Raw genomic sequence first — 24435 nt, forward strand, 5'->3', positions numbered from 1 at the left:
CTGAGAACAATTAATAAATAAGGGGGGAAAAAAAGGTGCTTTTTGTGTCTTTTTCAACATAGACAAGGGATTGTAAGTTTGTTGAATCAGCACATGGGGGAGACAACCTTACGGCTGGTTTTCAAACATGAAAAGCAACGTGTCGAACATTAGTGCGGACTTACCAGCCCAGCTCAGTCCCAACTGTTCTGCAATCACAGCCATCTTCAGCTCAGCCCTCTCCATGGCACTCATTGATGCTGCAAGAGGCGGAACACATTCGTATCAGGAAAATCTCACTGGAATGTTGCAAAAGTCAAAACAGCAGAGTTGTGCTTTCATCTTTCTGTTTTATTTGATATTCTGTTGACCGTTTGCAGAAGAAGAAACATGTACTATTGCAGTATTTTGATAAATATGATTCATAGAAAATGGGATATTACCACCACCCATGGGACACATATTCAGAATTTGTGGCGGTCTGTATTTGGAGCAAGTGTCTCTTGTTACATCTGCCTGTTGTTACAATGCAACGGCAGAACATATTGTTTTGATGTGTGTTGATTTCTTTACTTAGTTTTACAGAACACCCCCCCCCCCCCCCCCCCCAAAAAAAATGAAAGTACAGTTAAATTAAAGCAACCTATTTCTCAATAAGAACATGATCAGGTATGTGAGGAAGGAGCAGGTGATTCGTACCCATGGCAGGTTCGTTGAGGGCACTGTATCTTTCCCTTAGAGCCAGCGGGGTCAAAGTTCGCCGGCGGTCTTCACTTCCAATAATCTATCAATCACGTACACAACAATGACCGATGACAACAATGACAGGCGTTTGTGTACGCTGACTCTGAGTTGTACCTTGATACACGGAGGCATGGTAATGTTGAGGTTGCATAGGACATGTTGACTGTCTTCATACTTGGTGGTCTTGCGGAGGAAAGACAGGAATCCAGTGTGCTCTTTGCTGCTATCTCGCACCTGACACACAAGCAAAACAGCAGCAATCAAGACACACTCACAAGTCGTACATTCGAGTTAACGGTTTCACCGGACATGTCGGCACCTTCACGGAGACGGGGAGTCTGTTATCTCTGAAGGCCTGGAAGCTGAAGCAGCGAGGCTGCTGGGCGGCCTTCCGCACCGGTACGAGATTCCCGGAACATTCCAGGTGAAGCGGCATTCCCTCCATCACCTGTGAGAGAGGAGTGAGCGAGGATTTCAAATTGTAAAGCGATGCGTTTCCTGTTTTGACCGACCGACCTCAATGTCCCTGCTGCGGGCCACTTCTGTGAAGTTCTCATGCTGTTCCAAGGTTTTATCCATCTTGTCGTCAGTCATACAGTAACAGCGCAGGCGGCCTTCTCGTAACTCGTTCATCTTGGCGAAAACCACAAACTTCGCCATGTAAGGTACAGCCGAAAGCTCTTTGTAAAGCAAGTTGGCAAAGGAGACCGACTCTGCTGTACGAGGACAGTCAGCGAGCCAGAACCTTGGAGGCACAAGGACGCACGGTACATTAGCTAAATGTGCACAATCTAACATATTCAATTTCAATCGTGCTTGCCTCTCTTGTAGCAAAATAAGGTAACCAAAAATATTAGAAACATCTAACAAGAGGATCTGGGGCATATTCTAAATTACTTCAATACAATATGCAACATTTGTATGAGGGGGGGGGGCAATATTACTGTATGGGGGTTAGCCATCTCCCACTAAGGTGGGATTACTGCAGTTGTAGTAGTATTTCTTTTAAAACTTGTATGGCCGTTAAGAATGTCTAAAATGCTATTTACGTTTCTTGTACAGTCAATACAGGTTTTGACAGGTTTGTTTTTCCTGGACCGAATTGCGTCTGACCCTTTATGGTTAGGAAAAGGAAAAGGATGTATTTTTTTTTTTTAAAGGCAGAATTGTCGTTACAGCTCTGATGCAGGTGTACCTTATGTTGCGTCTGGGTACGGGTGCTAAGTGTAACCACGTGAACGTACCGTGCAGACACATTGGTCGTAAAACTGGCACATTCGTTCGCGTAGACAAGCTTAGTGGTACCAGTGATGTCTTCCCATTGAGCTGCCGCTGTCCCACCTGGGAAGCACAAGAGCAGATCCGGGTGAATAAATATTTCCAACCATTATTCCTCATGAATCATATGAAGGTCCTTGAAAAAGCGGGTATCAACTAGTCGGCAACCTACACTCCTCCCAGTGGTAGCACGTAGTACCTATGACAGAGCAAAGCAGCCGCAGACTGGTGGTGTCACCCTCCCCAGAGTCCCGGGGGCTGTCCCGCCACGACGGGGGCAGAGGGATGCGCAGGCCGATGGGTCGGTGGAACTTTCGTCGCCGAGGCTCCACTGTCACCACGGGGCTAAAGTTGGCTTGGCTACCGAGCAACTTGGCCACCAACTCGTCAGGAACGGGCTGAGCCTGAGGTCAAAGGTCATTGATGCAGAGGTGGAACACCACATGGGTGCAGAAGTGATAAAGCACAACAACAAACGTGATGGAAACATAAGGAGAGAGTCATGAGTTGAAGTGGGGCATGATGGGAAGGAAAAGAAATGAGACCACAGTAAATAAAAGAAACGTCAACTAACGCTGCATCGAGAAAAATCAAACCAAACTGTTTATAAGAGATAAAAAAACATTTTTATTGTGTGAAAGTTGATATCAAAACGTTCTATATTTTCCCAGCAAGGAAAAAAACAGCAACACATTATTCAAAAAAAAAAACGGCAACATAAACATTCAACTTTAGTGGGTGCTGAAATTTATAACCACGTTAATGTTACTTTCATTCATTTGCCATTTACATATTGATCTTACAACAGAAGTGGTGTTAAGAACATTTAATTAGCTTATCTAAATTCCGGTGTCGAAACACAAGAGGGAGGTCCATACATGCAGGTACAGTTCATTTGATGACTGTCATATATTCAGAGATGATATTCATGTTCATAATAGAGAGCAATCCCTTGTCGTCATAGTTGTGGACTTGGGCTCTTAAATATTTGTGCAAAATCAAAATGCAAACAACAACAGGAAACTGTATTTCATAAATCGGAGAAAGTGCTGCCAAAAAAAGAAAGAAAACAGAAATGGGTGGGTACTGTAGTTTAAATGAGATTTGAAATTCAGAGTTAGAAAGTTTTTGTCCTCCATCAAATGAATCATATACTTGGACTGATAAACGTATTATGCCATGCAGTACATAGTTATAATCAACATAATGGATTTTATGGCTATTCTTGCAGTTGCGTAAATGGCTTTATTAGTTTTACCTCAATGTTTATAAAATACAGTGCGTCTAGTGCAACTGATCACTGTCGTGAGCAAACACATGCAGGAGAGGAAGAGAACAAAGTTTCCACTATAGTTGGCATTTTGTCTCGGCGCATGCATCGGGTCTCCTTTTCTAAACATTCGTGAAATCAAATGACAGACAATAATGAAGAACAATGATGAATAATACCACCAGAATGAAATAAAAAGTGCGGTTTATACATTATATGGACACAAGTAGTGGGTACACAATCAAGTAATTAATCGATCAGGTCGAGACAATTCTAAACTCCCTTACGACACATTTTGTTTTTATGCTTCTAACTTTGCGGTAACTGTTTGGAGAGGGTTATTTTCTGTGTCCAAGTACACAAAGCGAGGCTCGGATGAGATTTGGGGGGAGGAATTTGCAATTATAGCAGAGAACGTCCTCCAGTTCTAACAACAGTCGCCTCTAACGCAAATGCTCTTGTGGATCAAGAAAACGTTTCTTGAAAACATGGGAGGTGATATAGCTGCCAATGGGAGAAACAAACACTGAATTTACTCCCATTTTCACTTCCAGACAGGTGACCCAAAATGGATGTCCATACAGTGTATGAGTAAAGAAGAAAAAATACAAAGACCACAAGTTAACCAGCATAGTGTAAAGGCGCAAAGTGGAAGCACTGTGTGATGTTGACAGCAAAATAAAGTCACGCGCATGCGAGGCAACAGCTGATATGATGATGAGGAATATATCCAACATGCTTATTTTTCAGGATTCTGTCTGTCTCGCTTCCTTTTCCTCATCGTCCCATCTCACCTGCAGCCCCAGACGGACTCGCTTGGTGACCGCCGTCTCGGGAAAAGTTGCCTGGACCAGCGGCACCAGTTTGCTCGTCAACGACCCTCCCTCGGGGCCGATCAGGTCGCTCTCTTGCTGGACCCGCGACACGACGGCAAAATAAAGCGGAAAGTCAGTTGAGATGATGCGGCGAATTCGCTTCTTCCCGAGTTCCTCCTGACTTTCCAAATCTGCGCGCATAAGAAGATGATTACATGAAATGATTGCGCGTCAGGCTGTGGTCATGCGTGAAGACTTCCACCGTGGAAAAAGTCTCACCCTCATCCATCCCGTTGAGGATTGTCTCGAGAACTTCGTCACCATAGCGATTGCGGTGTTCTTTCCACACAGATCCATTCTCACTCCTCAGCACCACAAGCTCGCGGTCGCCACGACCCAGAGCAGCAAAGTGAGGGATCTCCACAATTACGGGTCTGTCACATGATATGAACACAGAGTCAATATTTGACTGACTACTTTATCACATAATTTTCATATTTTGTCCAAGAAAATGTCTCGTGGTACAATAATTCTGTTTGGTAAAACAGTATGGTACAGTTTTACATTCTATGCAATGTTCTGTGCTTCTCCTAAAAAAAAAAGAATAAATAAAATAAAATACAATTGTATTTTTTTTTGTCATTAATGACGATCATTAGTGTGATGCATTCACTGAAGCTGTCCATGTTCATTAAAACAACACACACACAGAAAAATGAGCAAACAGTCCTCAAGCATTCTAGTTGTAATTTACGTGTGTGGATGAAAGCACAAGTAGTGCTGGGGAACTAGGTGAATTTGAGTTTTATCCAAAACTAGTCAGATATATAGTATCATCCGTCCATCACATGTAACTGTTAATAGAACAAGATAGGACAACAAAACGCGGAGGAAGCGGATGAACAACGTTAGACGGACTGCGTCGTCACCCGAGAAACTGCATGCCAGCCGGGCCGAGTGAGATGATTCTGCTGGCCAGGCCTTCACCCTCCACCAGCGGCGGCGGGCTGGTAAGCTTCTGTGGCTTCACCAGGCGGCAGGTGATGCGGGTGGGAGCCGCGCAGGTCCTCGGGGGGATGATGACGCGCAGACCGTTGTGCCGGCTGCCTCGCATTGAGCCGCCACGGGCATCCACCATAAAACTCACCAGAAAGCTGTTGTCGGACACGAAACAGACTTTCTTTTCACATATCGATCACAGTTTCGGGTCGGTGAATGTTCCGCTGAGCTGACCCTGTGTGTATGGGACTGGCGACCGGGCTGACGTTGTCCGACGTCTCGGTTGCCGGGCTGCTGGGAATCAGGGAGTCTTCATCGTACTCTTTTGGCAGCGGAAGTGGAGTGTGCTGAAGACAAAACGACAAATAAACTGATCGTGACACTGGCGAAACAAAGCTGCAATATGTTTCACGTGTAAATAGTAGACGCAGATCAGCATCAACATCAACTCAAATTAAAAGGTTATGTTATGTAGACAATGTTATGATTGATTGTAAATTCATTTCGTAACGTTTATTATTGGAGTTGACACTAACGCTCGGCTGTGCGATGACAACAACAATGACGGCACTAAGCGACAGCCCACACTGGTGCACGCGCTCTACCTGATCGAGCTCGTGTTCTTTCAGCATCACTGTCTCGGGAGAAACGCGCGGAATCCTCGGAATGGCTGGAGAGTAATTTCTGTTGAATGAGAAAGAAACAAAGCAAAAAGTCAGATCGAGGCTGTTTCACTGGTGTTTTTGTTGAGCTCAATAAACTATGTTAGGTCTCCTGCTATCCAGTTTGGTTCTCTCCCCTGCTTCCCAGCCCCCTTACGCTGTGCCCAGCCCTCTCTCGTACTCCAGTGATTTCTTGGGGGAGAGGAAATCGTCATCATGGTCTTTCATGTCATCCATCTTCATGTACCTGGCCCCTTCGGTCCCCAGGAGCTCCTCTCCTTCACAGAACGACATGCCAAAGAGAGCGAACAGACCGAGGTCAGGTCAATCAAACCGCCAAAAGGGGAAAGAGAGAGAGAGAGAGAGAGAGAGAGAGAAAAGGGCAAGATATTAATGAGCCGTTTGAAGGGTTAGACATCATGGGAGGTAGGCGAGATGAAGCACGAATGATGTGGCTCTCGGCGCAGTCACCGAAAACACTTCAACCGTGAACGGTGTTTTATGAAACGCCACCTCATCAGAATTGGAGTGGTCGCATTACAAATGTTGTCCAGAAAACAAGAATGATGTTGACATTAAGATGATGACAATAACATGATGGCTTCAGAACAGAAAGCAAGGCAGCAGAATCTAATGTGAGTAAAGTTGATTACTTACCCCCCAAAACACGGCCATTTTTGTTGAACTATATATATATTTTTGATTTTTTTTTTTTTTATTTTTTTTTTTACCGTGGCAGTCACTTTTCACACTCTGAAAAAGTCCGCAGTTCACTGCTTGATAAGTGTTGTTACATCATAGGAGTCCTGGATCCTGTCTCGGGTACTGTGCGTATGTGTGTTATCACATGTAATACATATTTCAAACATCCCCTCAGCTGCTTTCTATATTTAGAGCAACAGAAATCTGCCGGTGAAAATACCAGTGGTGGTGTGAAATGTGCCAGTTATTTACATTTGACAATAATTGCTACAACAGGATACGTTAAGAGTTTGCAAATCCAAACAAACAAGGAACTCAGCGGAGTTACCGTCAGGTTGTAATTCTGTGGCATGACAAGATGATCCATCCCATCATTCTCAATGCAGAATTCAATTTAGCCGTGATGAGACCAACACCAACAAACATGTTTCACGTGGAAGGAGACACACTAAAGAACTATTACAATAACGGTGCACAAAATCACTCCATGCGAATGTTTTAAGAGTGAGTGAATGAGACATCAAAAGGTCACAGACAGTGTTGCTAATGGGCACATGGCAGTGAGAAACCAGAGTGGACGTCACAGTGAACTCCAGCACAGAAACAAGAGAGCAGACGTTAACAATGGCGAGGCTGAGCTTGAAATGGACACATGTACTGTACTTCATTCCAGAAACGTATCAATGGCACACATGGAGATAAAAAGACATGCGTACCTAATGTTAGCTGTGCAAGTCCTAAAAAAGGTGCAAAAGAGTAAAAAAAAAAACAAAAAAAACAAAAAAACAAAAAAAAAAACAGAATAACTGTGGTGCTTTTTCAATACAGCTTACATTGAACCTGTTAAATAATATTGCTATTTAACTGACTATTCTGGTGTCGTACCTTCATCCTCGGACACATCCAGTATCTCATCCACTGTTTCTGGGAAACTCATTCGGTGTTTCTCTGTGGTGGTCTGAAGGCCACAGACAAAGGAGACAGCCATTTAAATAGTCTGTTTACACGACTGTGCACGTTCACGTCGCACCGAGATGTCAAAACTTCCCACCATGGAAACGGTGTCCTCCGTCACGAGCTTGAGCACGTCAATCACGGAGATGTAGCCCAGCCTCTTGGCGATGGCGAGTGCCGACGTCCCATTCTAACGGACAGAGACGCGCGACCGTCACACGATGATAACGTTTGACGAAGTGCCGCCGTGCTCACCGTTGTCGTCTCGTTGGGCTGTGCTCCGTGCTTCAGCAGCAGCGTCGCAATATCTGTGTGTCCTTGCTGGGCGGCCTGGTGCAGGGGCGTGTAACCGAGCTAGACGAGATAAGAAACCGCCGTCGCTTTATTTATTACTTCATTAATACGCAAATGACAGCTGATGTTATTCCCAGCATGATGCATTACATCTCTACCCTTTAAGCATCACATCACTTGCAACCATTCCGTAAAAAGCACATTTATTAGGGCTTGTCTTGTGTGCGACTACACACAATGCTTATTTTACGCTTACACAGAAACTTGATTGGAATGAATTGGCTGTACATTATGTTTATCAAGCATTTTATATCATAATTAAAATTGACACTATGTTCCTGGTCGTGTTCCAGACAAAACTTTTATTCACTCTGACCTTCTCCAAACCTGTACAGGTTAGTGCCAAATCCTCCACAACATCCGTCATTTGCATATACGTAGATTTAAAAAAAAAACCCACTTCATTAATCCTTCATATACACAACGTGCATTTAATACATTTTCATGCATAAATAGTCATATGTATATAATACAGTTGGGGCGCTGCAGTACTAGAATTGCATTTTTGGCGAATGTACATCTATGCAGATGAATTCCAAACCAGAAGGGGGCGCTCACCCGTGTTTTGCTGTTGACGTTGGCCTGTTGCTGCAGCAGGAACTTCACCATCTTGATGTTGCCATAGTGACACGCTACATGCAGAGGAGTGTAGCCCATCTGAGATGACACATTTACACAACCCAGGACTTTTAATCTGAAATCTCAGTGGAAAACGAACAAAATGACGTCACCTTCGATTATGGTTGAGCTATTTCATGCTTATTTAACGAATGAATTGTAATATGTTCCATAATATATTTTTAGCTTCTAAATTGGAAATATCTATGGCATGGATGGAGAATTCATTTTTCAAAGTAAAAATATGTTTTTTTGTGACTATAAATAAATAGAAATACATACGTGACCAACTACATCAAGTTGTTTAGCGAACTAGGCAAACTACTGAATGGCTGGACAACAAGAAGCGAACTGCTGCGTTTATGTGGTTACTTTACAATCAAAGGACAAAATGATCATCAGTCATATTAAAAAGACAAAGTATACACATATGAAAATGATAGCACTATTTAACTCACAATTTAGCTAGCAATTCTTAGTTGGGAATTTCAAATGATTATCAGGACAAGTCTCCATTTCTCCTCCAGCTTGCAGCAAATAAGATGCTAACATATGGAGCACTGTTGCCACCGTCGCTCGATTTGCCACTAGTCGCTTTTTTTGAAAATAGAAGCTAAAAACAAAGCTAAATATAGCCACATTGAACACACAAGTTGCTGCTCTTGCTCGGATGTAACGCTCACACAAATGCACATAAACAAAAACACCACAATATCTTGTTTTATTTTGACTTCATACTACTTTATGAGGACCGCTCAGAGATGATGTAGGCTGTTTAATTCCCAGGTCTCATCAAAGGTATTAGTGACAAAACATCCATGACCTTGTGGACAGTAACGAGTCAAGGCTACTGCATGTCAGTAATCTGCTAGAGAGAACGCATCGGGCTTCTGATTGATCCGAAAAGATCGTTTTTCGAAACCTTACCCGTGTGGCTGCATAGACTGATGCTCCCTGCTTCACTAAGATGTCAGCAATGCCAACTTGTCCCTCCTGTGCCACAAGATGGAGCGGCGTCAGTCCACTCTGCACGGTTGGGGGGGGAAGAAACAAATAAGTCATTTACGCTTTGCATCAGACATGCACACAAATGTCTCTAAGTGCTCTTCTTGCCTTGTTGCCAAGGTTGACATTAGCCTGTTTGGAGATGAGCAGAGAGACCATGTCGGGCCGTCCTTCCTGCGAGGCCAGGTGGAGAGGTGTGACGCCCTGTAGAGATTCAGCATTGGCCGAAGCTCCATACTGCAACAGGCTGCTCGCCACCTCCATCTGATTCTGCTTGGATGCAATGTGCAGGGCGGTGTAGCCGTTCTGAACGCAAATAAAAAAGATGCGGGTGCAAAAATGATCACGTGGCATGTATTGCACGTACTGTATGGATGTGGTTAATTATCCCTTACCCTGGCGGCACTGTGTGGAGACCCCCCTTTGCTGACAAGCAGGTTGACAACATCCAGATTGTTGTGATGCACAGCGACGTGCAGTGGAGTCAGACCGTTCTAAACGAATACATACAGATAAATACATGAACATGGAATGCGTTTGAACAGTTTCTTTGTGTTTCTTGCCTTCCCAGCAGCATTAGGGTTAGCTCCTCTCTCCAGCAACAGCTCCGCCACGTCTACCTTGCCGTACTTGGAAGCCACGTGAAGCGGAGTGAAGCCTTTCTACAGGGCAATGGGAACACATTGTGAAATTCATTTTGACAGTCGAAAGGCAGGAAACAACCAAACACGCCTTCACGTCGTACCTTCGTCATCTTGGTTTGCTGTGCTTCCATGTCCAAAAGGATGCGCACGGTTTGCGCGTGGCCCTCCCGGGCAGCGATGTGGAGAGGCGTGTGTCCTGCTGTGGTTGTGGAGTTTGGTTTGGCTTTGTGCTCCAACAGCAGCTTCACGATCTCCTTGTGGCCCATTCGAGCGGCGCAATGCAGGGGTGTTTGGTCATCCTAGAAAAGGTGGCAAGAGATGATTCGAAATGTGCTCGGTTACATAATTGGGTGCTTCCTTGTGATATTCACCTTCAAAAAAAAACAACTGTCAAGTTGCTGCTTCAGTGTGTGGGGAGGAAACTGATTCCAGGAATTCCAAATTTGTGATTCATTTTTCTAATCATATTTAAAGGTGGGGCTTTTGATTAGTGTTTAGCATTTACTCTTTGCCTAAAATGCCATGCATAGCCTCACGGAAGTGTAAATATCCACCTTGGCTTTGGCGTCCACCGGTGCGGCGTTCTGTAGTAAAAACTCTGCCACCTCCAAGTGTCCTGCCCGGGATGCCATATGGAGGGGGGTTTCAACCTTCTGCCCACGCACACAAAAATGACATGGAATAACTACACAATGGAAATCCACAAATGTACTGGATGACTTTTCCGACAACGACATCAATGCAACTCTTACTGAACTGAATAATATATCGCACCACATTAGAAGCGCTGGGCGACGCTCCTTTCTGCAGCAGGATCTTCACGATGTTGAGGTGGCCCATGAAAGACGTCACATGCAACGGCGTCAAGCCGGACTATTTAAAAACAGTGTCGATTTAGAAGGACCACGGGCGTACAGTATTCAGTATGTTGCGAATTTGGCGTGCAGGACACCTCACCTCGGTCACAGCCTCGAGTGATGCTGCGTGTTTGAGCAGAAGATCCATCACGCGCATGTGGTTCTTTTTGCACGCAATATGCAAAGGAGTAAAGCCGTTCTGAAAGCAGGAAGATGATTTAGCTTTCGTACGCAACATACATACATTTGCGGTTGGAAAAGTCAGATTCAAACAAAACCTCACCAGTCACTTCATTAGGTACGCTATAAATATAACTTTTAAGGGAGCCAAGCACACTATAGCATGCTGCGCTTTAATAACAGGTATTCACTTAATAATGTGTTTACACTTGTGATTGCAGTATACCGAGAGGCGTTTTGGATATTCATTTCTTTTAGCGCTTGGAGGATAACCAAAATATTATAAACATCTTTGTAAAAAGCAAATAACGTTGTAAAGCGCTTGCACTGGATCTCATTTGATTATGCAGTTGGAGCTGATGCTAAAGCTGGTGAGTATATGGTGCAATTACATGTCGTATGGTCACTGACCAGCGCTCGAGAGTTGGGTTTGGCCCCCTTGTCCAGCAGAGCTTTTGCCATTCGGTGGTGTCCACAATGTGCGGCCACGTGAAGAGGTGTCAGGTGGTCCAGCGTGATGTCATCAATGTCTGCGTTGTACTGCAGAAGCTGCTTGACGCAGTCTACGTGGTCCCCCTGTGCCGACATGTGGATCGGAGACAGGCCATTCTGCAAAACACAAATGTTGACGTTCAATTCCCTTGCAAAACAGCAGAGAGATTGTTGCTTGTTTGACATTGGACTTGGCAGGACAATCGCAGAAATTCAGTGATTTCGGTTTTCTTTTGCTTTCCCAAAAGGTCAGAAATGTTGCTGACTCAAGCTAGAATACCTTGGTCTTGGCCTGGATGGGGGCCCCGTTGTCAAGAAGAATTTCTATGATTCTGACGTGACCATTTCTCGCTGCACAGTGCAGAGGAGTGAGCTCATCCTGGTGAGAGACAGTATCTATTATTGCCGGTGAAAAGCACGGAGTGAATGCAAGACTGTTAGAAGATGCTGCACCTTGGTCTTGGCATCTATTTGCGCCCCCCTGTCGAGGAGGAGTCGGACCATGATCACATTTCCCCGTCGAGATGCGATGTGCAATGGGGTGATGCCGTTCTACATATATAAAAAAAGAAAAGGTACCCGACCCGTCAAACTACAGAGCAGAGAGAATATTGTATACACCTGAGAGTATTGCCGTACGCTCGGTTTGTATTTGTGTAAAAGGGGCACTTGTTTGAAAGTGGAACATTATCTTCATCGATGCTGTGGTATTTTGCATTATACCGTATGTTAGCATTAAGTTTTTGTTGTACAAAATTGATTTCTTTGAATATTTTGGTGTTTAAATATGGAATGTCTTATACTTGTTTGTTTTTTCGTGTCAGTTTTACAGTAAACTTCAAATAGGAGTGAGGAATAAACCGCTTTATTCAAGCGCGCTTTGCCTCATATTTGGAGAAATGCGAGCGGGGGAACAAGCGCTAAGGAATACATGTACTTTAGGAAGAACTTTTTAACAAGTTTAAGCGGGTTTTAATAAGTTTAAATGTATCGGGGGAAACGGGTGAAACTCGGTTTTATCTCCCAAGATAAACTGGAGTTGACTGAATAGTAATTTCATACCTTCGGGGTGAAATTGACATTGGCTCCTCTGTTGAGAAGAAGTTGAGCAACGTTCAAGTTTTCATAGTGTGCAGCAATGTGGAGGGGTGTGAATCCAGTCTGCAAGAACCCCCGAGCGGTACTTAACTGTCATTCATGAAATGGATGATGTTAACACCAGCAGCACAACATACCTTGCTGAGCACATCAGGGTTTGGGTCATTCTGCAGAAGAACCGCAGCTGTGCGTGTATCGTCATTGCGTGCCGAAATGTGCAGCGCGGGGAGGCGGACCTTCCCCTTGGTGCCGTAGTTGATGAGCAGGGCTACGATATTTTCATGGCCCTGCTGTAAAGCCACCGCCAGAGGAGTGAATCCATCCTGCAGCAGAGAGCAGACACTCAGAAGGCAGGCTGAGCGCGCAGAGACAATTAGACAAGTGTCAGCGGTGACAGCTGATGAGCACACAACACGATGGAATGACAACGAGTCAGGATCGGCGGGATAGGATCGAGGGGATTTGTCAGATTCCTGGTTGAAAACATCTCTTGCTCTTTGGTACCTCAGTTGGAATGCTCTGATTAGCCCCGTTCTCCAGAAGAAACTTCACAACCTCTAGATGGTTTTCTTGTGCAGCCATGTAGAGTGGAGTGAAACCCTTCTGTCTCAGAAATACACACACACACACACACAGCAGAGATGCCAAATGCAAGATAGAAAGTTACAGATACACACACAAGGGATGCACACCAATAAACAAAAATATCGGCACAAAGACACATGTGAACATCGCTACTGTCAGTACAGTACAATGGTTTCACAGCTGGGGGAAAGCGTACACAGCACGGGGCCTCACCTGGGACTGAGCGTTGACGTTGGCCCCGTAGTTCACCAGCTCTGCGACCACCTGCTCCTGCCCGGCCAGGGCCGCAATGTGCAGCGCCGTGTTTCCTTTCTGGGGAAGCGCAGATACAAGGTAACAAGAGTACACCGCGACAGTGACACAACTTTGGTCTTTCTGGATGCTCACATCACATACTGGAGGTGGAGAAAATATTCTGACATGTAAGGATTAGGGCTTGCTAATAATGTTGTTTCTCCTTTTTAATTGTCTTCCTTCTCTGAATCTTTGGCATTGGTAAGCACGAGCAAAACAACTGATTTATTATGGTAAGTATTCACTACCAAACGTTTAGCACATTTTTCACCACGTACCTTTTCACTTCTTTTATTTAATTCAAAATCATTTTGATTAAAAATGTGGAATTTAAAAGGAACTTCACAATGTATGCTACAGCTTTTAATAGCTATGCCATCGTTTTTATTGTCATTGCAAGACTTCTTTCCGCTTCTGATTCGCTAAAATAACAGTGTAAGGATTGCTATTAACACTTGTCCTGCATGTCAAATTCATTTTGACTGATTATGGAAAATGGCATTGGTGTGGACAGACTCCTGTTGGGTTGTATTACCTTCGTAGTGGTCTCCAGTACAATTCCGTTGTGAAGTAATTCCAGCACCATTTTGACGTGGCCTTCTTTTGACGCAAGATGAAGCCCGTTGAGCCCATTCTGAGGGGAAAATCATTTTGATAGTGAAGGCATTACACAATGATGCCCTAATCAACAAGTCATAATGCCGTCAAGTATCCACACGCACGCACGCGCGGAGTATAAACCACGTGTGATAAAACTGTGCTTCGTTGACACAGAAGCTGTAACAATCGCAAATCAGAGCAGGCCAATACTTACACAGGACAGCACAGATCATTAGCATAAAACAAAGTCTACAAAGATGAAAATGAGAATGAAACCATTTTCATTTGATTGATGATAATGGCAGGAGAAGGAGCGGGCGGCGGCGGCGGACTGGAGCGAGATGGCGGGCCGCTGGTCTCGTGGCTGGGAAGAATACAAGCCGTGTGGGATAGGTCTGACCTCACACAGCCTTCCTTCAGCCGCACAGGACATGTGAGGTTGGACCTTTCCCACACCACTGATATTATTCCTCTGAGTGGAGAGACCACAGCAGACCATCACTCGACTGCAAACTCAGGAGAGGGTGTGACAAGGGAGGGGAAAAAAAAAAAAATGAGGGCGAATTGAAAAACAAAACAAAACAAAACAAAACAGCACACTGACACTGAGCGAGAGGCTGTTGTTGGGTTGCGAGAGAAAGGAAAACATAACAAGAGCAGAGCAGGAGTGAAGCAGTGTGCGGGTTAGCAAGCTGTTCTAAAACCACCACCACAGTTTCGACCCCCCCCGGACCAAAAACATTACATCGCTAATGCATCAGTCACAATCAGCAGTTCTTGTCAATTTGTGTCACTGGCATCTGGACTGGACCTCTGACATGAAAACTTAAAACCAAAGAAGTCGCCTGCATCCAGTAAAGAAGGAATGTGGGAGAAGATGACTTTAAAGACCCTGTAAAGTGAATTCAGAGATTTGTTACTAAACGCATTATACATGTTCAAAAATAATTGCTAAAAACAGACTAATGTGGCGCGGCTAACACGGCGCCCGATGACGCACTTTGGCATCTGGCAGGTGTCGCCCCTCCCCCACTATGTAAGAGCTTGAGCGCCTTTGCTCATCAGTGGTGCGATGTGCAGTTAGCTAGCGAGGTAAGCTTTCACCCCAAAAATGCATCTTCCCTGTGGATTAGTCTGCTGGCGTGGCCGCTTTAGAGCGCCTCATTGTCGGCTGTGAGTGCACGCTCTCATCTGGGGGGGGGGGTTTGTTTGAAAAGTCTGACTTGACAGCCTGTTTGTGGACCAGGGCTTTGGGATGGCATGGCCGCTTTAGAGTGCCTCGATGTCGGCCTTGAGTGTGCGCATGTCAAGTAGAGAAGACTGAAGAGCAAGGTAAAAAAAAACGTTTTAAAAGTCTGACATAATAGCGAGCGTGTGGGCGGGGGTTTCTAGCTGGTGTGTCCACTTGTTTTTGTGGCTCAAACGTAATTATGTGCGGACGTATGAAAGATGCTCTATTTTTCCAGGGCGAAGAAGTAGTATTTGATTGACAGTTGTGCCGGGCGTGGTTTCAGCACAGTCAGCGGACGCACCCACAGCGTCTGAAAGTGGAGGGGAACGGCTTGTATTTTCACAGTTTTGAAGCCTCATTTTATGTACTTGGCGATTTTTTTAATCATTCAAATTTGGCAGGATTGTTAACGTCTCAGTGGTGTGCCAAACGTACATGAATTTTCACTTTACAGGGACTTCACAGCAACAAAAGTAACAGCGTCACACTTTGGAATTACAATTTCAAATGAGACGGACGGCATTGTCAAAGGACAGCTTTGAACGGTAGCTAGTTGTATTATGAATGTCTCTTTTCCATTGGGTGTATTGCTTCATCACAGCGGAGAGGTGAGCTGTTATGACTTTGTTATGAGGTGCCTGTGTTGAAGTCTACATAAAGAATGACATGTTGCTGAGGACAGACCGTGACAAAGTGTGACGGTCCTCATACACACACATCACGTTTTCTTTGGGTCACGTTTTCGAGCGCTCGAGGGCAGCAGAGGGCCAATTACCTCGGAGAGCAAGCGCCAGAGAAAAGGATGCAGCATGAAAGAGGTGGAGCAAAGAAGACACCATTTGCCCATTTATTACCTGCCCCGCAGGCCTGAGCATGCATTTACAGTACACGGCAGAGTGAACAGGCACAAACAACTATAACAGCACATGGATTAACTCACACGTCATGCACACTTAAGATTTCAATCCAAAATACGGTACATCGACAGTGAATGCAGAGATGACCGAGTCAACAATCCAGCTAGTCACATCCTCGAGGTCATTTCTCTTCTCAGCATTTGAAAGTGGAATTATACACGCAAGGAGCTGCCTTCGTTTCTCATTATGATCACATCCTGAAAATGGAGCTCCTGCAGCAGCCCTCTCACCTGATTGGCTGTATTGATATCAATGCCATTCTTAATATGTTCCAGGGCCTTGTCCAGGTTGCCAGAACGGGCCACTCGGAGAAAACTGTTGCCAGCATCTGTCTGCAAACACAGCGGACAAAAGGAAAGGAGGGAGGAACGCGGGGTAAAGTAAAGGACGCACAAAGAAGAGGAATAAAGAGGGAAATACAGAAAAACAGTTGGGTTAAGGATGGGGACTGTTCATTATCTTTCCACCCATTTCACTCCTCGCTTTAGATTTTATTTTATTTTATTTTATTTCTTTTTTTTTGGTAGTGCATTTTAAAAAAAACATCTGCACTGACAAGCAAGTGTATTAATAGATGTGCAGGTGACCTAAAGCCACGATTCCATCAAGCGGGATAGTCCAATGGACGCTTAATGGAAAAGCAAACTAATTGTGTTGTTGTTGTTTCCGGGCTGGCAATTTGTGATCTTCCATGATGGCATGTGGATGTTTCTTTGCTTCGTTTGTGATCTGCACAATCCTTCCCACCCTAACCGTTTATCATACTGTATCATTGACGTTGGCACCCCAGTAAGAGGGGTGCAATGAAAATTTTTGAAAATGCAAATAATGGAGGGCCATCCCAAAGCAAACCCAACTTTAGTCCCGTCTCATTTGTCACTGCGCTGACAGTTGCATGACATATCTGTTATCTGTTAAAGCAACGCCAACTCACGGTGAGGAAAAATACATTGCATACTTTTTCTCATGTGCCCCGTGTTCATTCGGCTCCCGAGCAAGTGGGGGCGCTGCTCAAACATGATCACTCATGTAGCCCCTCACGAGCAGAAGCGAGAACGTCACGGAGAGAAACCCGACTGCGTCGAAGTCTGCACCTTCTCACCTCATTTGCATAATCTTCTCCTCTCCATTTGACTATCCATGTAAACACACTGGTCATCAAAACTGTACATTCAGCAATGCATTTATTCTGACAGAACGACGCCGAATGCTACATCACACGCACCGCTAAAGCTGCCCCCCCCCCCCCCCCCCCCCCATTTCAACTTCAAACCACAGTGCCTTAAGCTGTGTTATCTATTGTTGCAGTTCGTTGGTCCTCTTTTGACAGAGGCAGTGAGCTTGAGTAAAAAAAAAAAAAAAAGTGAAAGGATCCACATGCCTTAAGCAGAGGCATGGCAACAAACGACACAACGTAGCCTCAGCATGACTCTAATGGCAAAGCACTGTGCAAAAGAGAGAGGTCACTTTCCAAAAAAAAAAAAAAACTAAGCTGGAGTGATTGCACATGAAAAAAGAAAGTCAAAAAGAAAAAGCTGTTTCCAGCTAAAATACTTCCTGGATTAATTGCATGCACAATGCACTCCTTGTTCCTGACAAAATATATACCAACAGTTCCTCTCGGCAGATAGTTCAAAATGAAGCTTTTAGAGCGACATCAATTGGGCTCTTTTGTGTGCCCCTGCTGAGCCACTTGCCTGAGTCAGTCACTCTGACAAATTTTCACTCGCTCCGAAATTGAACAACAACCATGTTTCGAAAAAGAAAAAAGAAAAGAAAAGAAAATGTAAGTTGAAGAAACATTATGGTTTATTCAATCTGGATCGGTCGAACGAGTGTCTCCGCATTACTTACACAGTTGCCGAGTTGCCTTAAGGATGCATGCCTCCCATCTGAATGGAATCTCTAATGTCTTTCCTTTTGGAGAAGGTGATCAGACACCAACATCCAGACAGCTCATTGTCACGCACACACGCACGCACGCAAGAAAACAAAAACTCACACACGCACACGCATGCACAAACCCTCCATTCTTACACTGCAAAATAACTCAAAACCTCGCCAATAATATTTGTCTCCATTCCAGTCAAAACTAATTCAAATGAGACTCTTCCCATAAAAAGTAACTTGTTTTCTAGACAATTTTCACTTGCTTCAAACTCATTGTTTTTCTTAAAATAAGTAGAAAAAAAAATCCCAGTGGACAAAGAAAAAAACTATTTTTTTTCTACTTATTTCAAGTAAAAATGAGCTTGAAACAAGTGAAAATAGTTTACAAATAATTTACTTGTTTAGGTGATGAATCTTCTTTTAAGTGTCATCAGATTAGTTTTGAGACTTTTGACTAGAAATAATATACAAATATTCTCAGTAAGACTTTGAGTTTTTGGAGTGTATTCGGACACACCTGCATCTAGACTTGAGACCACAACAAACAACTGCGATCTTCCTTTTGAAGATCCCGCAAATTGTTTTTGCATGCAGAGTACAATACACAACTCAAAGAAACTAGTAAAAACAAGTCGTCGCAACATGAAGACACTTTGCAAGGGGCGAAAATGGAGGGCGAGCTTTTGCGTGCTGCCCACAACTAAGGTCAGTAAAACTGGTTTTGTTAATCTAACTTGTTAGGTTTTTTTTTTTGTTCTAAGCTATAAAATGCACTAAGGACAACAGGCCGGTATTCTGTTGCATGAAATGTTTGAAAAGTGCCATGGTGACACCAGAAACATCCTGTCATCACTGCGGGAGCGAGCACAGCTGATGCAGACACACATCAGCCATGGAGACACCCTGGAGACACACACACACACACACACACACAAAACACACATAAGGGTTCATGACACAGCTTGCTAACAGAGCTGAATGTTAATATCACGTTAATGACAAACGCACTTTCTCACCAAAAGTAAAGCATTTTCGTATATGCGTGTATCTGCTTGCGTCAAACAAATGTGTGTGTGCATTGAGATAAGGATGGATGAACTCCACCCAATTCCAAAACTTGCAACACCCTGTTAAGGTTTTTTTTTTTTTTTTTTTTTTTTTTTCAAAAATGGTCTTTCTGCTACGTTTGCTGGGACACCACGGCATGATTGAGATGAATGTGTTGCTCCCTGATTATTCCCAGGCAAAGGACGCGCTTCACACTGCAAAGCGCTGGGGAGACAATAAATCATTCTATTTGTAGGAAAAGAAACAAGACACAATAACCTGCTCCGCGGCGCCACAGTAAACAAGAGCGACATTGCCGTCGTGCGCGGTTGAGTAATGCTAATGATGATGTGCTCGGAGTAAGAGAAGGCAAAATGTACTTCTTGCACTCACACTGGAGGCTAAAATTCTTCTTGCCGAAAACGGACTGCTACGAACCCCCCACCACCTTCTTTCTGCTCTGCTGGTGCTGCAGCAGTCAGAATGACATCACCCCCCTCTGCAGTGTTTGAAAGCTCCGTGTTTGTGTGCATGTGTGCGCGGGATCAACATCCTTGCCTTCCTGTGAAATGGACGACTACGTCTGAGGAATCGCCGGTTTTACAAAGCCTCAATTGTGTTGCTGGGAGAGTACGCAGAGAAGCACAGTCAATTATACAAGATAATGGAATCCAATTTGCAAGATGCAAAAGCCGTGTAATCGTAGACATTTGGATTGGAGAAGACACCGCGGTGTGTGTTTTCAGTGGGCTTCGAATGGCTCTCGCGGTGCTTCCAAAGTCTAAGCACATTTCTCATTCGTCTCTTGCAATTATTCAAAATACAAAACGTGCTGCTACGATCAAAGTCGCACAACAGTGGCAAGAAGGAACTTTCCCTATCAGCTCTTTTAGTTGTGTGCCTTCAAGCGGACGCATTTGATGGTAATCATTAGACGGCATAGGCTGAGTCATAAAACCGTTAGGAATTAAACTCGGACCGTGTTACCAGTGCAACGGAGAGCCAAGTCCTGTAGCTCAATGCGATAATATCGCTGCCAAACATCCGGGAAATGGATTAGCTTAGTTTAGCTCATAATAATAATCATAAAAGCACTCGCTTTTGCTATATTTACTCTCACCTTTCTTTTTTCTATTAAAAGCACTAAGCCTAAATCATACAGCTGTGGAGTCCCACCACGATTTGTTAAAGGGGTTTAGTAATTTACAATATGAACGTGCACATACAACCAATCAACCTGAAAAGTATCATCCAGATGAACCCCAACAGAATGCGATCGGGGAGTTTTCATACAATTTACAGGAACGTTGAGCAACGGATATGGAAATTCCTGCAGAGTACTTAAACAGCTCTTTCATCATCCTTTTTCTGCTGACTTGCATTTGTTCAATACATTGATTTTCTTTCTCGGGCCTTTTCCCCTTTAGCCACTGCATCTGTGTTTTCGTCTCTCAGGCTGATCCATCAGATTGGGCAGGCAAGCGAGCCGCTTCCGGATACCGAGATGTAGTGAGTGTTGACTCAGTCGGATGGAGGCCCGTGGGACCGCTCCGCGTTGGGCACATTTACAGGAAGAGGGCGAGCACTCCTATGAAACGGTTACAATGCTTCAATCGACACGTCTGTCGAGCTATGGAAATCTGTGCTCAATAAAATGACGACAAATCTTCTCGATCTTTATTATTTACTTTCTCCACTGTGCTTACGGATGAGATTGTCATGGTTATTGTCGCCCATTAAGTGGATGACCATGTAGCGTAAAGCCGTAGTGTTTGGAGCTCAGGAACAGGAGATATATGGTAAACACCGCGCGCATAGCAGCTCTAATTAGGTACGCATCGTTATCTTATAATGGCCAAGCTCAATGCATTGCGCTGCCTCGGTTATATCATGAGTGTGAATAAACAAAATGCATCAGTTTGCGCTTGCCAACAGGATTTCCCAGTAAAGTAAAACAACAACGGCAGCTATCATGTAAGAAATGTCACAATAATACATCATCAGTGAAGCTTTGAGGATTAATGCTAGAATGTATAAACACATGGATATTCTCAGTGGATATTTGCAGAGGCGAAGAAAGATACATTTGAAAACTAGTCCGACATTGAAGTGTGACAACTACTGCTATTCTACGAATGTCAAATGAAACGATTCATTTATCCCTCTGACGCTGATGAATTAATGGAACTAAATATTATATTACAGTTAAGTGCCACAGTGGTAATTGGCCTCAATTTATTTTCAGACCTGCAAAGAGTGACATTTCTTCTTCTCCTTAACTCAAAAGACTTGCATGCAATCTGCAAGGCTTGGCTGTTGGTGGTGGTGTCTCTCTGTTGGTTCTCTGGATTATAAAGTTCCTAAAGTGTCCAGTAAAGTTACTCTGAAAGGGTTTAATTAATTGACCAGCTAATCAGCCTACGGGCCTCCAGTTTACTTACCCTAGCTAATCCCGGTTGACATCATACAAATGGAAAATCAAACAGAGGAACAAGAGGAGTCAAAAACAAGATTAAGAGGGGAAAACAACACAGCACACATTCTCTCTCATGCGCACTAATCTTTGAGGCACATACAGCAAACTTGCATAGATAATCCCAAGCGATCAAGCTGGAAAGCAATGTCGCAATGTCCCATTTAAATAACGTTTTTATCAACAACTCCCTCTTTTTGAGTGAGCGCTTAACTAATAACTTGGCTCATGCTTTTAATGGCTACTCTGTGTACACTTTTGTGTCCCTTGTGCTTTCTGAGGGCAATGAAACAAGGTGAGTTGAGGATGGGAAACACAGTATTTGGGAGTAAAGACAGACGCAATCTGTCAAAAAGTAGACTGAAACAAACATGCGTTTATATTAATAGCTGGTGGATCAAATTAATAAAAGCTGAAAACTCCAAAGTTAATATAAGTGGACTACTAGCAGGTGCTTATCTGAGAAAATGTTTTGGTGACCATAGGAATATACGGCCCAAAAACCTCATGAAGCATGTGAGAGAAAGATAGAGAGACGGAGAGAGAGAGAGAGAAGGAGAGAGAGTGAGAGAGAGAGTGAGAGAGAGAGAGAGATGTTACAGTGCAGAAGAGGAGAAGTGAAACGTTTGCAGTACTCACTCCGAAAGTGACGGTCTTGGCTGGCATGCCTGTTGGCCCTCCGCTGTCTTTCTTACGTTCTGTTTCTCCCAAACTGAAAGATGTCTTTCCAATTGCCCCCCTGCGAGTGCCACCACGCAGGGCACGTAAACACGGGCACACACCCCCGCACAGGCGCACACACTTGAGTAAGCCGGACCCAGTTCGGTGGGTGGAGAGACGGGGGAGGGCGGGGTGAGGGGGCCCAGGGTTTTATCTCTGCAGGAATGTTGCCTGTATCTAAAGACGCACATTTCACTAGCAGCCAAAAACCAACGAGCACCCCAAACCCGCCACAAGAATCTCCTTCCTTCCGAGCATCCTCGATGGGAAATATTTCTGTTTTGCCCGGGGAAATTTCCACCTAAATCTTTGAGTCGTAACCGTGCCATCTTGCCATCTTCCAGCCTCCCGCTCTGCTCTCTACCTCACAAACCCGAACCCACCATTCAGGATTCACCTCCACTTTATCCCTCCTTTCTCTTGTCCTGTCTTTCCCCACGTCACGCCCATCTCTGCATCTCCTGTATGTTTTGTGACAGCCACACAATCATTTGTTCACGGACAATAAATAGACCAAAATAGAGTAGCTGTGGGTGTTTTTCTTTTGGGGGGGGGGTATCGCAGATCTGTTTCAGTTAGTGAGGTGACTTACAGTGACAAAGCGCTTGGTGAGGGGGTTGCTGCCACCAGCCACCACCCCATGACAATGGTCCAGACACTTGGGTTGTGAGGAAGGGGGGGGGGGTATAAAGGGGGCCAGCCTCTCAAAAGGCCCTGCCTCCTTTAATAAAGCGTCCGTCATTCCCGTGTTGAAAAGGCCTTCTTTTCTCTACCTCTCCCCTCCTCTCTGCCTCTCCTGGCTAAATGCTGGGAAAAGCACATCGCTGCCAAAACCATGCAGAGAGATAAATGCTGTAGGAGAGAGGACAGAGGGGGCGGGGGGCTATGTAGAAAGGAGGCTACATACAACTCAGTCGCACTGGACTGTGACCTGAGCAAAAACATTACGTGGGACTTCGATCCGCTCCACGCTTTTTAAAAGCAATGGAAAATGGTGCTGGATGTGTCCCAAGAAGAAGATAACACTTAAATAGATACAAAAATAATAACAATGCATGACAAATTGTACTGTCGTTCCGTCGCTATAAAACTCCTGGAACTCTCTGAAATAAACCTCCACAGTCTCCGTGTGCGGTAGCTCCATACGGTCCATCCGAGAAAAAGAATGATAGCTTCTCACCAATCTGTTAACACGCTCCACAACGTGTAGCTAAGGCAACTCGTTTTAGGGAAGCCGATATAAATCCAGACACACTCCAGTTTGGTGGCAGAATTGATTTAGATTCGGGACAGACGTGCCCTCTTGCACTCGACGTCGGGTCCGCCTTGTTGACAGGATAAAGGGCTTCGGCTGTCCACGTGTGCTGCTTGTAGCCGCTATATTGCCTTTGTCCTGAGGTGCCAGACCAGCGAAAGAGAAGAATCAACATAAATAATGGCCCTTTGTCAGCTGTCTTTCCTCAACTTGTCAAGACTCCTTTTGCTAGATATTGCACCGCTGCCAACAGCATCTCTGAGAATAAGGAATATATGCTTTCACACTCGGACAAGCCTTTGTTGTGATATAATACCAAATGAATCAACATTTGCTCCATTTGTCGTAACGGCACGCGGTGTCAGGGACATAGTCTGCACCAATTTGGCTGCAGCAGCAGCTTTAAATAGCGCGCACAGGCATACACAAACTCAACATTAAGCCCGCCACGGATTGGAAAGGATAAAAAAAAAAAAAAAAAAGTAATGCTTACACAACAGAAAGTTTACATGTTAGAGCACAGCGTTATACATACTTTATATGGCAGTGAATACAGAAAGGCTTCAATAAATTCGCAAAGCCAGCTTGACCTGTGGGAGACAAAATCAAGGTGTTAGAAATATTACACATATGAATAAAGCCAATAGAAGGAAAGAGATGGCATGAAATGTGTCACCGCTGGTCCAGACTTCCATTCATGGAAAGGCAGAGATGGGAAATAGTGTCGGAGGACAGAAAAAGAAAAAACTGAGCACGATCTGACAACATAAAC

General features: G+C 44.4%; 1 protein-coding gene across 13 annotated transcripts in view; it reads right to left on the bottom strand.

The window, feature by feature from the left end:
* ank1a (ankyrin 1, erythrocytic a) overlaps positions 1-24435 on the bottom strand; it is a 67580-nt gene that overhangs the window by 13463 nt on the left and 29682 nt on the right. For 10 of the 13 annotated variants that reach the window (XM_061768446.1, XM_061768445.1, XM_061768444.1 and 7 more), the window contains 35 exons: positions 16509-16610; positions 14066-14164; positions 13450-13548; positions 13156-13254; positions 12789-12974; positions 12616-12714; positions 12007-12105; positions 11834-11932; positions 11473-11670; positions 10982-11080; positions 10799-10897; positions 10579-10677; positions 10126-10323; positions 9944-10042; positions 9776-9874; positions 9489-9686; positions 9303-9401; positions 8316-8414; positions 7659-7757; positions 7501-7593; positions 7335-7407; positions 7166-7186; positions 5905-6025; positions 5691-5769; positions 5320-5432; positions 5016-5240; positions 4366-4520; positions 4066-4277; positions 2201-2405; positions 1968-2064; positions 1240-1468; positions 1043-1171; positions 838-957; positions 679-763; positions 165-239 (listed from right to left, as the gene is read on the bottom strand). In XM_061768446.1, the coding sequence (XP_061624430.1) occupies positions 165-239; positions 679-763; positions 838-957; positions 1043-1171; positions 1240-1468; positions 1968-2064; positions 2201-2405; positions 4066-4277; positions 4366-4520; positions 5016-5240; positions 5320-5432; positions 5691-5769; positions 5905-6025; positions 7166-7186; positions 7335-7407; positions 7501-7593; positions 7659-7757; positions 8316-8414; positions 9303-9401; positions 9489-9686; positions 9776-9874; positions 9944-10042; positions 10126-10323; positions 10579-10677; positions 10799-10897; positions 10982-11080; positions 11473-11670; positions 11834-11932; positions 12007-12105; positions 12616-12714; positions 12789-12974; positions 13156-13254; positions 13450-13548; positions 14066-14164; positions 16509-16610 (4300 nt within the window). Of the gene's footprint in view, positions 1-164; positions 240-678; positions 764-837; positions 958-1042; positions 1172-1239; positions 1469-1967; positions 2065-2200; positions 2406-4065; positions 4278-4365; positions 4521-5015; positions 5241-5319; positions 5433-5690; positions 5770-5904; positions 6026-7165; positions 7187-7334; positions 7408-7500; positions 7594-7658; positions 7758-8315; positions 8415-9302; positions 9402-9488; positions 9687-9775; positions 9875-9943; positions 10043-10125; positions 10324-10578; positions 10678-10798; positions 10898-10981; positions 11081-11472; positions 11671-11833; positions 11933-12006; positions 12106-12615; positions 12715-12788; positions 12975-13155; positions 13255-13449; positions 13549-14065; positions 14165-16508; positions 16611-22327; positions 22848-24435 lie in introns of those variants that run through there. The other 3 variants (XM_061768447.1, XM_061768448.1, XM_061768443.1) reach the window with 3 other exon arrangements.

The sequence above is a fragment of the Phyllopteryx taeniolatus genome, chromosome 3 (genome assembly GCF_024500385.1).
Source record: "Phyllopteryx taeniolatus isolate TA_2022b chromosome 3, UOR_Ptae_1.2, whole genome shotgun sequence".
In the NCBI taxonomy this organism is placed as follows: domain Eukaryota; kingdom Metazoa; phylum Chordata; class Actinopteri; order Syngnathiformes; family Syngnathidae; genus Phyllopteryx; species Phyllopteryx taeniolatus.